The 16,714-nt window shown below is 60.9% G+C and overlaps 1 protein-coding gene across 11 annotated transcripts in view; it reads right to left on the bottom strand.

Annotated features, from left to right (window-relative positions):
* The window catches only part of Dpp9 (dipeptidyl peptidase 9), a 36,226-nt gene that overhangs the window by 15,885 nt on the left and 3,627 nt on the right, over positions 1-16,714 (bottom strand). For 5 of the 11 annotated variants that reach the window (XM_058579205.1, XM_058579204.1, XM_058579209.1 and 2 more), the window contains 9 exons: positions 15,457-15,543; positions 14,038-14,084; positions 11,676-11,929; positions 5,571-5,683; positions 4,446-4,619; positions 4,207-4,375; positions 3,616-3,729; positions 3,112-3,244; positions 1,452-1,509 (listed from right to left, as the gene is read on the bottom strand). In XM_058579205.1, the coding sequence (XP_058435188.1) occupies positions 1,452-1,509; positions 3,112-3,244; positions 3,616-3,729; positions 4,207-4,375; positions 4,446-4,619; positions 5,571-5,683; positions 11,676-11,929; positions 14,038-14,084; positions 15,457-15,543 (1,149 nt within the window). Of the gene's footprint in view, positions 1-1,451; positions 1,510-3,111; positions 3,245-3,615; positions 3,730-4,206; positions 4,376-4,445; positions 4,620-5,570; positions 5,684-11,675; positions 11,930-14,037; positions 14,085-15,456; positions 15,544-16,714 lie in introns of those variants that run through there. The other 6 variants (XM_058579207.1, XM_058579206.1, XM_058579208.1 and 3 more) reach the window with 2 other exon arrangements.

Raw genomic sequence — 16,714 nt, 5'->3', positions numbered from 1 at the left:
CCCATACCACCTGAGGAGATGGCGGCCATGTGGGGTTAGAGCGAGTTCCCTGCTCTGGGATGTGGTCACGGCAGGTGTCCCCGAGTCAGGATGTGCTCACACTGAACAGACCAAGCCAGATCCAGTGTACGTGGTACCCATGACGGAAAAACAGGGGGCGGACACACACCATGGGGCCGTCTTGTGGTGTCGCAGGAGAAGATGGCCACCTGCGACCCCAGGAGACTGGCACACTTTCCCTCAGGGCCACACCCTCACTCTGGCCTCCTGCTCTTTGACCTGCCCATTCTGTGGCAGTGGGGACAACAGTCCCAGCAGATTCCACAGTCATTCGACACAGCCTCCGAGACAGGGTCCCCCCAGAGCACCCTGCTGGTTCTGGGGACCAAGCAGTCTGTTCTGGGCAGTTCCTGCAGATCCAGGGGTCTTGAGCAAGCAGGCCTCGGAGGGGAGGAGGCTGGCGGCCCAGAGCCCTAACCCGTGGGGCAGGGCCATGCCTGCTGACCGCCTGGCTCAACTGGCGCACCCGGTGCAGGCCTCAGGACTGTGTGTCATGGAGAGCAAGTGACCATTGAGAACCATCAAGTGAACGGACTCCTGTGGACCCCATGAGGTCACTCATGGCAGATCTGCCTGAAATCCCTGGCACGTCTGGGCAAGAGCGTGAACAAGGCTTGCTGAGGGCCTGATCCTGCCTGAGAACCAGCCCCGAGTTGGGGAAAGACCTCATTTCTGCAAAAGCACACGAGTGTCCCCAGCTTGTCTGAGCTCTCTGGATGCCTGGCATGTCCTCTGGACTCCTGGAGTGCCCACCTCCGGCCCCTGCTTTGTCCCACGTGAGGTGTTGAGTTTCCAGGAGCCCCGTGTCGGGGCGCCCGCAGCTCATGACTCGCAGAAGACCCCAGGGCAGGGTGGGGCTGGGTGGGAGGGCGCTCAGCTCTGGGCTGAGGGGCCTTGTGCCTGGCCCTGGCATGGTCCTGAGGCCCCACATGATGACCTGCGGGTGACAGGACCCTCACACCCGATGCTGATGCTATTTCGGAAGGTCCTAGGACACTGCGCATCCCACGAAGCCCCTGGGTCCACAGAATGACCCGTGGGTTCTGCCCAAGGGCTGGGGGGGGGAACCTGCCTGCCTGACTCGCCCCCAGTGGAGCTCCCTTTCTGAGGTCAGCTCTGTGGAACCACAGCACAGCAGGGCCCTTCTGCTCCTGCCGCGGGACCCTCTACCCACTCGCTCACGGCACTGGCACAGCAGCGAACGCACAGCCGCCCGGGGACAGGCGGGCTCTGCAATCCCAAGCTCCAAGAGAAGGGTGGCCGCGGCTGGCCGGAGTGGCAACTCGGGGCCTGGAAGCCCAGGGGAGGCGGCAAGCAGACCCTGGTCCCACCCCGTCTTCCAGCCCCTTCCCGCTTCATCCTGAGGCCACCCAAGGCGGCGCCAGCCTCACCTTGCCCTGACCATCCGTCTGGAACTCGGCCAGCTTCAGGGCGATCTTGGGATTCTTGCTGCCTGTGAGAAGGAGAGTGAGCCGAGCACACACGGGTGTCCCCAGTGTGCGCGAGTGTTGCTGAACAGGCCAAGGAGGCAGGGCCACACCCACAGGGAGGTGGACAGCTGGCACAGTGGGGGCCAGGGGTGGGGAGAAGCCAGGGTCCAGAGGTCTGCCAGCAAGATGTCCGTTCCTGGCACAGGCACAAAGTCCCTTAGGCGGACCTTCTGACTTAGTGCCTGGCTCATTCTCTTGACAGGGATGTGACATCTGACTATTGCTTAAGAGCAGAGACCAGCCTGGCACGGTGGCCACGCCTGTCGTCCCAGCAACTCAAGAGGCTGAGGCAGGAGGATGTCAAGTTCAAGGCCAGCCTGGGCAACTTAGCAAGACCCCGTCTCAAAATAAAAAAGGCATCGGGCAGCTCAGTGGTACCGAACACAAACAGAGGCTCAGGCCAGCCCCTGTGTCGGGGGGGCGGGGGGCATCCACCAAGCTGATGCACCCTGCCAAAGGGTCACAGTTGGCCTAAGAGGATAGGACGTGGCACCATGACACCCTGACAATGCAACAGGGGCAGGTCTTCTCCAGTCAGCCAGGCGAGCCCTCAGGAGGCAGGCGGCCACCACTGGGACAGACAGGCCCTTCCAGAGGGCCGCAGCTCAGGGCCCAGGAGAAGGGCCAGGCCATGGCAGAGGGCAACGCTGCCCTTTCCCAGACAGATGGCAAATTTGGTCTCTGGCACTTGTCACTCTAGAACCAGGGCAGGGTGACATCTCGGAGCCTTCACTTCCCTATCTGTTAGGCCAGGAAGAGACCAACGGTCCCAGGTGGGACTGGAGCAAGTGGCGCAGAGGCTCCGTGTGCATAGCTGTGGGCAGGTGGGTACAGGAGCAGGCAGTGGTGCCCTCAAAGCTTTCCAGGGTGGCCGCCATCCGCAGCCTTAGCCGGGCTCCCAGCTGGCTCTGGGCCACACCCCAGTAGGTACCTGGTTTTGCTCTAGAGGTGACCTGGCTCAACAAGAACATCGGCACTACCAAGGGGCCAAAAAGGGAAGAGGCCAGGGCAGAGGCAGACACAGCCCAAGGGGCCACGGGGTGTGGGAGGGGACCCCACAGCCCTGTTGGCAGAAGACCAAAACCCGCCGCGACTCCTGGATTTAACGGCTAAATGTCCTTTCTGAAGGCGAAAGAGGACTACAGGACAGACGGCACTCAGGTATGTAGGACCACAGGCATTCCATGTGACAGGAAGGTGACATGCAATTCAAATTTGAACTGTCTATAAAACAGATGGCTGTAAACATGGATCTTGTTTTTAAGCGACGGGGCCTTGTTATGCTGCCCAGGCTGGCCTTGGACTCCTGGGGTCCAGCCATCTTCCTGGCTAGGCCTCCTGAGTGGGTGGCCAACAGGGCACCACTGCGCTGGCCTCCCATGGCTGCTGCAGAGCCCTGACTGTGGGGCAGCCTGAGGGGTGAGCAGCTTGGCCTCCACTCTCGACCCCACCCAGGGGCAGCCTCCTGACCCAGAGCCCCGTGACAAGCCTGGGGAGGCCGGGCTGGGATGGACGGGGACCTTCCCGTGCACGTTGGTTCCCAGAGGCCCGGGGGCAGCACTCGCCTGTCCTGGGGTAGCGGTAGGAGTCCGTCTTCCGCTCCTCCAAGGCAGGAGAGGGGACATGGATGACTTCCACCTCCGACTCGTCCACTTCCTCATACAGTATGCGCAGCGTCTTGAGGCCTTCTGACCCTGAGGGCACAGCAGGCTGCCAAGGGTGCGGGGACATCCCTGCTGCCACCCATCCCTGCTGCATGCGGGCTCTGTGGTGCCACGGGGCTTCACCCAGGGCACTCCAGACACACCCCAGTCCAGCTCCTCTCTGGGCCTGACTTTCCCGATGGTAACACAAACAGAGCCGTTCCCAGCACAAAATGGCCCAGAGTGTGAAGGCCCGACTGCACCCCGAAAATCCCTGCACTGAATCCCAGCACCTCAGAACTCACAGGTGTGTGGAGACCAGGCCTTTAAAAAAGGGACGAGGGTAAAAGGAGATGAAGGGCAGCCCTGGCCCATGACTGCTGGGAGGCCCTGCTGAGGCGGTGCACGGACACGGCACCTACCTTCCCAGGTGGCCGTAGGACACCACCAGCAGCCTGTGAAGCGGTCGAACTCCTCCTGGATGACGAAGGTGGCAACGCCAGCAGACTTGGGGTCGTCCAGGACATTGGACAAACCTGGGGGAGAGACCACAGATGAGACCACTCAGGTGGCCTCACACACCATGCTTTCCATGTGGACGCAGGGGGCCTCCAGGGCACTGCAGGGTGCTGACGAGATCCCTGGCAGCACCCACTCCACACCAGAAGCACCTCCTCCAGAAGCCATGCCTGTGGGTTCAGCAGAGGGGCCTGGGGGTGGGGACACAGGCACCTGCGTGGCAAGTCACGGTGCAGACCCTTAGGACAGCGAGGGTGAGCCCCGCGTGCGTGGGGGCTGCTGCAGCAGTGCCCGCTGGGCTGTGGGCCGGTGCCACGGAGGGCTCCCTTCTGCAGACGGAAGCTGCAGGCCGGGCAGGCACAGAGCCAGGGGGCAAGGCGGTGCCTGGGGTGTGCGAGAGGGAGAGGCGAGGCCCGGGGTGAGCCGGAGGCAGGGCTGTCTGGAAGGTGGCAGGCTGCTAGGCTGCTGTCCCAGGAGGGCCGACAGGTCCTCACCCCTGTGGCAAAAGGTCAGTCGCCGCTCCTCGCCCGTCTCGATGTTGGCCACCCATAGGTCGCTGTTGTTGATGAAGGAGAAGAAGGCAGGGTCTGCGGGGCAGATCTTGGGGTCCATCCGGGGCCCCGAGCACTGGGTCTTGATCTCCAGGGGCTTCATGGGGGACACCTGAGGACAGAGAGGCCGGTTGAGGGAGGGGCCCCAGCAGCCCTGCCTTCCTGGCCAGGCCGGGGCTCACCATGAAGCCGTTCTTGCCGCCGTCCCGGCAGTGGAAGAGGCTGTTGCTGGCCTGGAAGAGGAAGAGGCCGCTCTCGCTGTGGAAGTCGTAGGAGGTGATGCCGAAGACGCCCAGGCGCTTCCGCTCCCGCAGCAGCTCCTCCTCCCGTGAGTACACCCCGTGGTGGGGCGTGGCCTGGGGGACACACAGAAACCTGGTGGCCTGGGCCCGCCTGCAAGGCCACGCCGGCGAGGGCTCTGCATGCTGGGCATAGCAGGTGGGCAGAGCCTGGACCTGTGGCCCAAGGGGCAAGGCAGTCTGGCCTGGTGCACTAGCGACTGCGCGGCAGTGGCAGAGGGCCACTTAAACCCCCTGCCACGGAGTCTCTCCAGGCAATCCTGTCCCAGCCACTGGGCACTCTTCCCTGGTGCCCACTGCCACTCCTGCAGCCCCTCCCACCAAGAGCATTCCATCAAAACCCCCGAACCCTAAATATCCACACCATCTGCAAGAGTTGGGGGAGCAGGGATTCAAGCCTGGCCACTGAGCGCCTGGCCCAGGCCCGGCAGGGAGCCCTCTCGCACAGCACACAGCGTGGTGACACCTGCAGACCAGGGCCCTGTGGCGGCCGAAGCGAAGACATGAATTTTTTTAAAGCAGACTGGGCCAGGGGGTGGCTCAGGGGTACAGCGCGTGCCAGGTGTGCACAGAAGCCCTGTGCTTCATCCCCAGCCCCTCAAAGCTCAGTAAAATAAAGGAGAAGCAGAAGAACCATCAGCACTGTGTGGAACGCAAAGTGGTTCAGCTGGGCACTGGGGACAAAGGGGGGACAAGCCACAGGGAGGCAGGCTCTGGGATGCATGGAGCTGCAGCATGCTCTGCCCGGCCCCGTGTGAAGCAACGTGGACACAAGAGGCCCTCCCCACCTGAGCTGCACCCACTCGCAAGCCGACTCCATGGAGGGCCACCACCGCCCTCAGGACCGGCCCCGGGCCCCACATCTGGGAAGGCCACATCTGACGGCTTCCACCAGGGAGGCCTGCAGCTAGGACAGAGCCTGCTCTGGGCAGCCTGGGCCCCTCTGTGGCACACGGCCGGGCGGCATCATGCTGGGAAGACAGGGCTCTGCGGCAGGACACAGCCCACCTGGAAGTGGTCCAGCATCTGCTTCCAGGACAGCAGCAGCAGGGCCTCCTTGCGCACCTTCTTGGGGATCTCCGAGTAGAGGAGGGAGTTCTCCCGGCTGCCGTAGGGCATCCCTGCAGGCACAGCACAACGGCCTGCATGAGCACCCAGCAGGCGGGCAGGGCCTCCAGAGGGCTCCGGGTCCCTGCAGCTGGGTCCCACGGAGCACCCCTCCCCAGAGAGCCACAGGCCTGGGGTGTGATCGCTTCAGCGACAGGGTCTTCCTCCTCTGAGGCATCTGAGCTGAATATGGTGGCCACAATTACTGGAGAAATAGCCCATGGAAGAATAGGAAGGGAGCTGGGGATGCCAGACCTGGCTCCTGACGGCCCCTCTGCGAGGGGGAGGCTGGGAAGGAACCCACCCAGGGTGACAGCCAGGGAAAGCCTTTCTCACCACTCGGACAGCAGCCTCCTCAGGGGTGGGCTCTGCAGACTGCGGCTCCACCCCTCCCTGCCAAGAGCAAGTGACAGCCACAAATGTCCCCAGATGGGCCCAGTATTCCTTGAGGAATGGAATCTCCCCTGAGGAGAAGCACTGGTTCAATCTAACGCTCCTGTAGGTGACCAGGGACACGGCTGCCAAGGGAGGCTTCTGTGCAGGTGCATGAAGTACAGCCCACAGAGCCAGCCACACAATGTCTGTGTCACCCGAAGTCACCTGCAGTCCATCAGTTTTTCAAGTGCTGTGTCTCTGAGGCTGGGATGGGTCTTACTGTGGAAGGCACTAAGGACTTCTTTGAAGCAGATAAAATGAGGTCTTTCCTCAGTATCCTTGGGAGATTGGGCTCAGGACCCCCCAGGATTCCAAAATCTAGATGCTCCAGTCCCGCAGGTCAACAGCCCAGCACACACAGCACCTGCACACACCCTCCCGGACTTTCAGTTATTTCTGGGTGACTCAGATTACCTAATAAACGCTGTGTACACAGTTGTTACGTTGTATTGTTTAGAAAACAATAACAAGAAAATGAATGGCATTCAGTATAGATGCAATCTTTTTTCTGAAAAAAAAAAAAAAATTGTGTGTGGACTGGGGATCAAGCCCAAGAATGCTCTCCTACTGGGCCACACCCCCGTCCTTTTTATTCATTTTTGAGACAGGGTCTGACTGAGTGGCAGCTGGATAACAGATGTGGCTAGACCTGGGGCTGAGGAACCTGCAGACACAGGAGGAGGGTGCACCTGCCGCCTGGCCCCGTGGGATCCAGGACACCTCTGCCACAAGGCTGGGCACCAAGTTGGGCTTCTCCTTGTGTACACCTTCCAACAGCACAGGGTGTCCGGCGGTGGCCTGTGAACCTGCCCTAGCTAACGACGAATCACAGGACATCGGAGCTCCTTTCTCATCCTCTGAGTATCTGTTTTATCTCCCGTGTCCTGGGGACAGAGCCGGCAGGCTCCGCACTGGGTAGTACTCCGCCACTGAACCCAGCTCTGGCCCTGCATGTTCTTCGAGTTTCTGGGCAGAAAGACCCAGGCTGCTGCTACCCTCCTTCTCAGGACCTCCTCCTTCCCACGGGGTTCTGAGGGGAGAGAAGGCAGCCCGCCAGGCCCTCGGGGCTCAACGCCGAGGAGGGCATTCATCCTGGCAGGCTGCGCCCCGGGCGCACCTATGAAGGACAGCTAGGGGCAGACGAGCAACCCAAAGAAAAATAAGGAGACCTCTCCAGGGCTTCCTTTTAAAAGAGACCTGTGAAAAACGCAAAGTCAACTTTAGATGTGTGCGGGTGGAAACGATTGCGTGGAAGAAGGTGGAGGGCCTGAGTCCTGGGAGAGCGACTTGCTCTCTAAAGGCCTGAGTTTTATTTTTTGAACTATTTTAAGTGACAGGGTCTTACTTTGTTGCCCAGGCTGCCCCAAACCCCTGGGTGATCCAACCAGAATAGCTGGGACCACAGGTGTGCGCCATGCGCCATCACGCCTGGCCCGAGGCCCCGAGTCTGCGGGGACTCCCTGCTTTCCAGGAGCACCAGGCGAGTGGGGACCAGAACATGCGGAGTGTGACTGCACTGACACGAATGTCCAGAGCAGGGGACTCCACAGGAGGCTGAGGAGGGCTGGGGGAACATGGGGGTGAGTGCTGCGCACAGGCTTCTTCTGGGATGACAGAACACTCTGAACTAGACAGAGGTGACGTGTGTGCGATGCTGCAAACATACTGCGGAGAGCCACCAAGTCCCACAACTTGAAAAGTACAAGGCTGGGGACTGTGAGGCACAGCTCAGATCTCAAAAAGAAGCAACATAGGGGCAAGCCCAGCACGGTGGCCACGCCTGCCTTCCAGCAGCTCGGGAGGCTGAGGCAGGAGGATCATGAGTTCAAAGCCAGCCTCAGCAACTTAGTGAGGCCCTGTCTCAAAATTAAAGTTAAAAGGAGGGGCTGGGGCTGGGGCTGGGGCTGGGGCTGGGGCTGGGGCTGAGTGGCAGAGCGCTTGCCTAGCACACGTGAAGCACTGGGTTCCATCTTCTGCACCACATACAAATAAATAAAATAAAGATATTGTGTCCATCTACAATTAAAGAAATATTAAAAAAAAAAAAAGTTAAAAGCAAAAAGGGGCTTGGGATGTGACTCAATGGTTAAGCACCCCTGGGTTCTATCTCCCTGATACCAATAAATGAATAAATGAGTAAATGTATAGATGAAGCTCAGGGACCAATCATCCCCGGGTCCCCCCCAGTACTGGGGAAACACACACTCATGTGCGTGCACACACACATACACGTAAGAGAGCACACGGGGCAACAGGAAGGGCTGGGAGGGGCTGGGGGTGGTTTTCTAGAGAGCAGCCTGGGGACAGTCACCCACAGGGACCCTTAAGGAGAGCCTTCCAGTAGGAAGTCAAAGGTAAGGCCTCGCCGAGGACAAGACTCACCTCCCAGCACAGTGACGCCTGGCATCAAGGCAAAAGGTGGAGAGGGCTAAAGATAGCCGCTGACCCCTGTGGCCACTGTGCCTCCCCTTTTGCCAGTCCTGCCCACCCATCACCCACTGCCCCAGAGGCGTGGCAGGTGACACAGGACAGTGCAAACACTGCATCCAGTCACCGAGTGGCATGGCCTCACGGGCTGGCCTGGCAGGGCAGGGCACATGGCCAGAGGCAGGACAACCTTTCCTAGTCACAGGACCCCAGTCCTGGCTTTCTTTCCTACAGGAGTCCGAGACCTGCCCAGGGCCCTGAGACCTCCTCTTCCTAACAGAAGATGCTGTGGGATGGGGTGAGGGACTGGCCACAGAGGACAGCTGGAGTCCAGGCCCCAGGCCTCTCTGCCCATCTTCCTGCAGTAGGAGTGGGAAGGCGCCTGTCACTGGGCCACCCAGTTTGCACTGGGCTCCACCAGTCAGAACAGAGGGGCGCTCCCGGAGGGCCCCAGTGACTAGCTCTATGTGCCTCAGGTGGCAAACCTGGGCCTAAGGCAGGTCATGACTCAGGGCAGCAGACTGGGCCTGGCACCAAGACATGCCATCGACATGGGGGCCACGGGCAGCCTGAGAGCTTGGTGGTGAGTCACGTGGTCGGCTGCAGGATGCCGTCACCCCAACAGAGGCAGTAGATTCTGGGGTCTCTGCTAAGAGCACACCCTTGTCTGGAGCTGCCCCACCCACTGGCCGGGCTCTCAGCAGCCCCAGGCTGTGGGTCCCGCCCACCTGGACACAGGCTGCAGGTGACTGGACAGTGGACCTAGGCTCAGCCAATCTGGTCCTTCCTCCATTCCTGGGGTACACTGGCGCCCTGGAGCTGTGGGGATGCATGGCAGGAGACCTGGGTGGCAGGGGCCTGATCAGAGGTAGGCACATGGTGCCATACCTGGGTTCCAAAAGTCTCCTGGTGCACTTCCTGAGGCGGCTGGGCCTTGAGCCCTGGGCACCATGAGACATCCCATCTCCCCCAGGAGATGCCCCCTGCAGCTTGGACCAGTTCAGAGGGTTCTGTCCCTTCTCGCAGCTCTGGAGGCTGAACAGTGGCCCCCAAACCCAGATGTACCCGTCCTGGGGCCTAGACATGAATGCCTTCACTTGTGGTGAAAATGGGTTTTGCAACCACGGACAGACGGAGGCTTGTGGGCTGGGGATCGTCCTGGGGGGCCTGCTGTCAGCACATGTCCTTATTTTGGGGTTTGTTTGGTTTTGGTACCAGGAATAGAACCCAGGGGCACTTAACCACCGAGCCACATCCCAGCCCTTTTTATTTTACTTAGAGACAGGGTCTCGCTGAGTTACTCAGGGTCTAAGTTGCTGAGGCTGGCTTTGAACTCGAGATCCTCCTGCCTCAGCCTCCTGAGCCCAGCTATCAGGTGTCCTTTTAAGAGGGAGGCAGAAGGGAATCCCAGCAGGACAGAAGAGAAGAAATCAATGTGACCGTGAAGGCAGAGAATAGCGAGATGTGGCTACAAGCCAAGGGACACTGGCAGCCACTAAAGCTGGAAGAGGCAGTGAACACATGTCCCCTAGAGCCTCTGGAGGGAGCGCGGTGCCCCACACCTCAGTTTCAGCCTGTGCAACCCCACGCAGACTTCCGGCCTCCTAACTGGTGAGGTGACTTTTCACTCTCTCACTGAGTTGTGGGAGGCCACCATCTCAGGGCAGCCGCAGGAACCTCGCTGAGCGCCCTGAGCAAGGGGCAAGAGCACAAGCACAAGCCCAGGGCCCAGGACTGTATGGGCACATGGGGTGGGTGCCGAGGGGCAAACGGCAAACCAGGGGAGGTCGCGGACCGCCAGCTCCCTGGTCTGGGCACCCTCCGCAGCTCCCTCTTGGGTGAGTGACACTTGGAGGTTTCCCGTCCTAACTTCCAGACTAGCGCTGGTAAACGCTTCTCTGCAAAGGGCCAGGTAGTGAACTCTCAGCTTTAGGGCTGCGAGATCTCCCATTCACGGTGCTGATGCAGCTCAAAGCCCCATGGCCCTCAGGCGAAGGTCTGCAGAGCCCCGCTCCTGGCCACGCCCCTCTTGGCTCTGTTCCCACCACAGGCCTGTCTGAGGGACTGCACCAGTGTCCATCAGGGTCTCTGTCACGAGCATGTGCTCAGCCCCGGGCAGAGGACGGCAGTGACTCGCTCCTTCTTTCGTTCCAGTACCGACTGAGGCCCAGGCACGAGTGGGCGTGGTCTCAGGGATCCCCGGGTCAAGAGCATGGGCCTAGAGAATAACCCCGCTCCTGCTGAAGCCGGGCTCTCAAACTGGAGGCGGTTTTGCTCGGCATCTTGCAGTGCCCAGGGCATTGCCCACACGGAGCAATCTGACCTGGTGTCCACAGTGGCAGACTGAGAAGCCCTGCCATCGGTCAGCAGCCATGTGCCACCAGGCCTGGCTGATTCCTTCAAGGGCCTCCTCCTTATATGCCCTTCAGGCAAAGTAGGGTGACATCCATTCATTCTACACGTATTTCCGGTCCCCTACAGGAGGCAGCTCTGGCCTGCCTGCAGGGGACCACGAGTCTGGTCAGTGCTGAGGGTCTGGTGGACAGACAGCCTGACGGAGAAAGTGTGCTCACAAGGCACATGCCCAGAGAGGACGCCACCAAGCGTGAGCACCCACTTCTAGGAATCTGAGGCGGGTGGCAAACATGCAGCAAGCCACCCATGAACTACTGGCGGTGACACAAGCCACCTGCCTCTCCGTGAGCCTGAGGATCCTTCACAACACATCCCTACACAGCGAGCTCCCACTGAAGTCCGCCACCTCCCACAGGGGATCTCTGTGCGCTGTCCTGTTTCTTGTGCCCCACGCAGCCTGGGCCAGGGGCCTGGGAAGAGGCCTAGCTGACCGTGTGGAAACAATTTCCAGGCTCCGAGCCACCAGTGTCTGGCAGTGCAGATGGGCAAGGCCAGCGCTCGGCCCCATGGCTGGCCAGCCCTCGTGGGGGTGCGTCCTCCTCCCCTCGCCCCTGCCCCAGGCTCTCCTAATGACAGGGTGCCATCTGTGGGTGCCACGGCCTGTGGGACTATGTCCCCACAGCAGGCCCACCACATGCACTTTGTAAACACAGGTCCTCTGAGCAGGCGCGGTGACAACTGCCCTGAGGCCTGCCAGTTCAGGGCAGCCCGGTGTCCGGGCAGGCTTACCCAGGTAGTAGAGGCGGTGGGAGTGGGGGCCCGACTCGTCTGCCTTCTGCACAAACTGGAAGTCGTGCGGGGCCTTGTTGACAATGAGGCCCGAGTACTTGCGGCTGCCGTGGATGATGCTGCGGAGCCCGTCCCACGAGTGCTTCTGCACCTGGAAGCGGGCTGCAGGGTCGTCCATGTCACCCGCGTCGGCCCGCTCCGTCACCGGGGCCCCGCAGGACATCCTCTCAGCTCCCTCGGAATGCAGTGACAAGCTGCGAGGAAAGAGGGACCGGTGCACGGGCTGAGGAGGGAGGGCTGTCTGGCTTTCAAACTGTCCCCTTGGCAGCAGGTCCCACCCCTGTGCGACCTCCCTGTCCCCCTAAATTGGTCTCAAAGTGTTCTCCTCCTCTCCACCCCGCTGCTCTGGGATCCGAGGCAGTCACCCCTGGCCGAAAGGCTGGAGCCACCTCTGCCTGGGACCCCACAGCCGCAGCTCCCGGCTCCCGGGGGGAAGGCAGTCCCCAGGCTGGGCAGAGCTGGGGCCCACCCCCGGCCCCAAGAAGCATACACAATGCACCCCTGTAACCCGCATGCAGTCTTCACCACGCCCTCAAGGCTGCCGTCGGAGCCCCACCGGCTCTCGCAGCCCACCCCCTTCTCAGCCCCCGGCCCCCCAGGCCTGCGCCTCTGTGGCCTCTGCCTAGAGCACTGCTTCCTCTTCGCCTGACCGACTTCTAACACATCTCCTCGCTTAGAGGCTTGGCAGGTCCTCAGAAACCTTCTGCAGCCATCGTCCATCCCATCTCTGGGACTTTCTCAGGCCACCTAGCTGTCCCCGCCCTCAAGCATTTGTCACTGTAGTTACTTGCTGCATGCCTGTCCCCCCACATTGGCTGTGTCTCAGGCCCTGACGGGGGACCTGGCGCCCCCGCCGTGCGAAGGCTGCAAGGAGGCGGTCTCGGTCAGGGAATCCAGGCCTGTGGGTGAGGGGCAGTGCTTGCCTGTCACCTGCAGGGGACACCCAGACCTCCTGAGAGTGACAGGGAACTCGGCCAGTCGTCACTCAGGTGAGAGTGAACGAGCACCTCCTCCCACAGGGCACCCCACTGTCCCCCACCAGGTCTGGAGGAGCCGCGGCCCTCCCCCTCACGCCGGCTCAGCACATGCTGCTGGACTGGGCTGGACCAGAGAGGCAAATATTTGTTTTAAGGTAATCCAAACACCCAGTCGAGCTGACCCAGTTCTAAAGGCCCCAGCGTGGCCTGGCGAGGACAGTGGAGGCGGCCTGGCTTCCCTCGGCAGCACCCCAGCGCCAGCCCCGCACACTCCACCCGCAGGGGTCGGCAGCAGTGGCTCCTGCAGCAGCAACAGAAACTGCAGCTGCTGCTCAGAGGAGGGAAGGCAGGGCAGAAGGGTGGCCCTGACCTGGTCCAGCCCGATTCCCAAAGACCGTCCCTGGCCAAGAAGAGACCCTGCAGAGCCACCAGCACAGGAGACAGACACGCAGGTGTCACTGAGCACCTCTGAAGGTCCCCTCGCTCAGGTCTGCAACACCGGATGTGCGGAGGGGAGCCAGAGGCTGGAGGGGCAAAGGCTCACTGCCAGTCGGAGCTGAGGACGTGAGACAAAGGCGTCCACCAAGCAGGCATCGAGCAGGCATCGCAGGGAGAGTCCTGGAGCCGGGGTGTCCTGGGCCCAGCCCCACAGGGCAGGTGGACACTGCAGGAGGCTCAGGCAGGCAGCTGAGGCCACCCAGAGGTGGTGGCTTCCGAGCATCATTTGCTGAGATGGACCCCAGAGGCCCCCCGACCCCCGCCAGCTTGACCCCTAACGAAGGACAGGGAGGACTGCTTCCCTGGCTTAACCCTCTGTTGGCTGAGGTCCAGGCACAGCAGAGCCAGCCGCTGCCCCAGCTCCGGCCAGGAGCGGTTGGTTGGTCCAGCAGCTCCTAGGTGCTCTGAAGACTCAGGCAGAGGCCGCCAGCCCGGGCAGGGCCCTTGGGTCAAACAAGCCGAGCCCTGGGCGGATGGGTGCCTTGCTGTGGGTCACACACAGGAGGTTCTGGTCCACAGCAGCACTGCGGTCCACCTCCAGGGCAGCAGGGAGCCGCAGGCAGTGACAGGCGGGGCCCAGGACCCACAAGGTCCCGCATGCTGCTGGCAATGAGCCCAGAAAACCCAGCCAGGGGAACTGCTTTGACTGGCTTAGCATCCCCTCCCCACGGTGTGCCACCCTCGTTCAAGCCTTGCCCCGGGAGGGAAAAAACATCACAATCTTCAGATCTCCCCAAGGGGACCCCACAGGCTGGGAGCCCAGCAGAAGCACTTCAGAAATCACATGGCTTATTTTCGTAGCAAAGAACCATCAAGCCTTATCTTGCCTCCGATCACCGCAGAGAGCCCAGGAAGCAAAGAAACGATCCAGGAGCTGAGAAATGAAACGAGACATCGGGAGGAACGCCTAGGAATCTTCGAGACGTGACTAGAACCTTCTAGCTGGAGCCCAGCCTACCACTAGCCCCTCTGCTATCCAGGCCAAGGCAGGGACGGCACCAGCCAGGGACGGCAGAGGTGAGGAAGCATGTCCTCCTCCACCCCTGCCCTGTGCTCTCCAGTGAGGAGTTTACACAGCTGGGAGAGGGAAGTGTGTTCCAAGCCACTTAGCCCAGGCCACCTACTCTCCTCCCGCCAACCAGCAGGGCGTCTTCTCAACCTGTCACCAGCACATAGCTTCAAACACGCAGGGCACTGTCAAGGTGGGGCTGGAGTTCTGTGGCCTCCACCTACACTGGTGCTTCAAGGGTGGGGACCAGCTGCTCCTGTGTCCACCAGAGACCCAAGAGGGCCACGATGAGGGAGGAGGGAAGAAGCAATAAGAAACCGTGGACTCCAAGCACCGGCTGCAGCTCTCGGTGCCCAGAAAGCGATAAGGCAGAGCCCAGCAGGGCACTCAGGAGGGCAGCCAGGGGGTGGGGTCCCACCACAATGCCCTGGGGACAAGCCACCAAGGGACTGGAGCAACTGGCCCAGGCCATGCTTTGTCCTGCTGAGTGGGGCGGCTGGGGACAGTACTGTACTCGGTCCCACTCAGGCCTTCAGCTTTCAGTGGGCCTGCAGCCTACGCCCACAGGACACGGAGCCCATGCAGAAGGTCATCTGCCACCAGCCACTGGACCCCCAGTGAATTTATCCTCTAGACACCGGTGCTCCCCTTTCTAGAATTTGCATCTGGGGAAGTCACCGCCCTTTATCCTCCTGCTCCCCAAAAGGACACATGCTCCACGCACTAGGAGCCAGTGCCTGGAGCAGGTGCTGGGCGAGGAGCTACCGCAGGCCCTACAGCGCACACCGAGCCCTGAGGCGGGGGATCCCCTGGGCCGTGAGGGCATGGTGAAGTGCACGGTAAGCTGGGGAGCTGGACTCGGGGAGCAGTGAACTTCTGGGGCAAACCAGGGGCTCTGAGAGGCTGAAAGGCCTGTCCCTGTCACTCAGGAAAGGAGGGGAGCAGAGCCCAGGCCTGTCAGGCTCCACCACCCTGCAGCCTGGCCACCAGTTCTCTCCGGTGAGTCTGTCCCCAGCAGAGCTCATCGGTGTGTGGGGACACTTTTGGTCTTGGTGACTGGGCAAGAAGTTGGCATCAAGTGGGTGAAGGCCAGGGAAGCCACTCTACACCCGAAGCACCCAGGGCACCCACCTGACCACACCACGCCCTGCTGCTTCAGCAGGTCTGGGGAAACGCCTTGGGCTGCTGAGAATCTGGGGGCCCCCTACGCCCATCCGGAGCCCCAAGGCCACCTTACCTTCTCCAGCCTTCCGAGTTTTCGTTGTCCAGACGCAACTTCTTCACCTTCCGCATTAACTGCTCGCTGACCTCGGGAGGGTGGGGCCTGCATGGCAGAGGACATGTCATGAGCAGCACGGTGGGCAGAGAGCACCTCCCAGGCTGGGGGACACCTGATGCCAGGGGAATCCCAGGCTGTGGTGGCTTCAGGCCCTGCCCTGAAGAGCAAGAGGAAGCCGGCGCCTCCCTGAGCTGCGTCTTCTTGGCCAGTCACCCCAGGGAGTGAGCTCCCCGCCTCGCCGTGGGATGCCCGCACCAGCCTGGCACTCTGCCAGCCAGCAAGGAGTCCTTGCCAGCTGCAGGCCCTTGACCTGGGACCAGAACTGTTATTTTCTTTGTAACTTAGTGGAAAACATCCTTAGTGTTTCCGACGACTCTAAAGATGCTATTTGAGGGGCACTGGCCAGAAGCAGACTTCCTGTCCCAAATCCCTGACTGTGGCCACTCCTGAAGGCCTTCATGGCTCCTCCTTTCAGTCCCTGACCATGACGCCCATCACGCTGATCCCCTCACTGTCCTCAAAGCACCAGATGCCCCCACTCCTTGCAGTGGCCAGGCCCTCTGCTGGGACAGCCTCCCATGGTTGCTGTGTGACACGTTCATTCTCATCCTTGAGGCCCCAAACCACCACAAATGCCATCCTTTCTGAGACTCGATCCACACTGGCCACCTGGCCACACCATCACCATATCTGCGCAAGAATGCTGGCCCAACAGGGCTGGGCTGGGGCTCAGGGGCAGAGCGCTTGCCTAGCCCATGGGAGGCAGCGGGTTCCACCCTCAGCACCACATAAAAACAAATAAGTAAATAAAGGCACTGTGTCCATCTGCAACTAACAAAATATTTTTTTTTATTTATGTATATTTTGGTATAGCTGCCTGAACTCAGGAGCACTTGACCACGGAGCCACATCCCCAGCCCTATTTTGTATTTTATTTAGAGACAGGTCTCACTGAGCTGCTCAGTGCCTCGCTGTTGCTGAGGCTGGCTTTGAACTCACGATCCTCCTGCCTCAGCCTCCCAAGCTGCTGGGACGACAGGCGAGCACCATGTGCCGGCTTTAAAAAAAAAAAACATTAAAAAAACAAAACAAAACAAAAAAGATGCTGTCTCAAGGAGCGATTACGTGCAACCCTTTCCTTGGTGTGGGGGGTCCTCAACTGGGGGGTGAGTCTGCTCCCAGGGGAGACACGAGGCCATGTCTGTGGACACGTGTG

Source organism: Marmota monax, unplaced genomic scaffold (assembly GCF_021218885.2).
Source record: "Marmota monax isolate L192 unplaced genomic scaffold, Marmota_monax_Labrador192_F-V1.1 WCK01_AAM20220418_F8-fsc00102, whole genome shotgun sequence".
Classification (NCBI taxonomy): Eukaryota; Metazoa; Chordata; class Mammalia; order Rodentia; family Sciuridae; genus Marmota; species Marmota monax.
The sequence above is the reverse complement of the archived record's forward strand: the minus strand, read 5'-3'. Positions and strand labels throughout refer to the sequence as shown.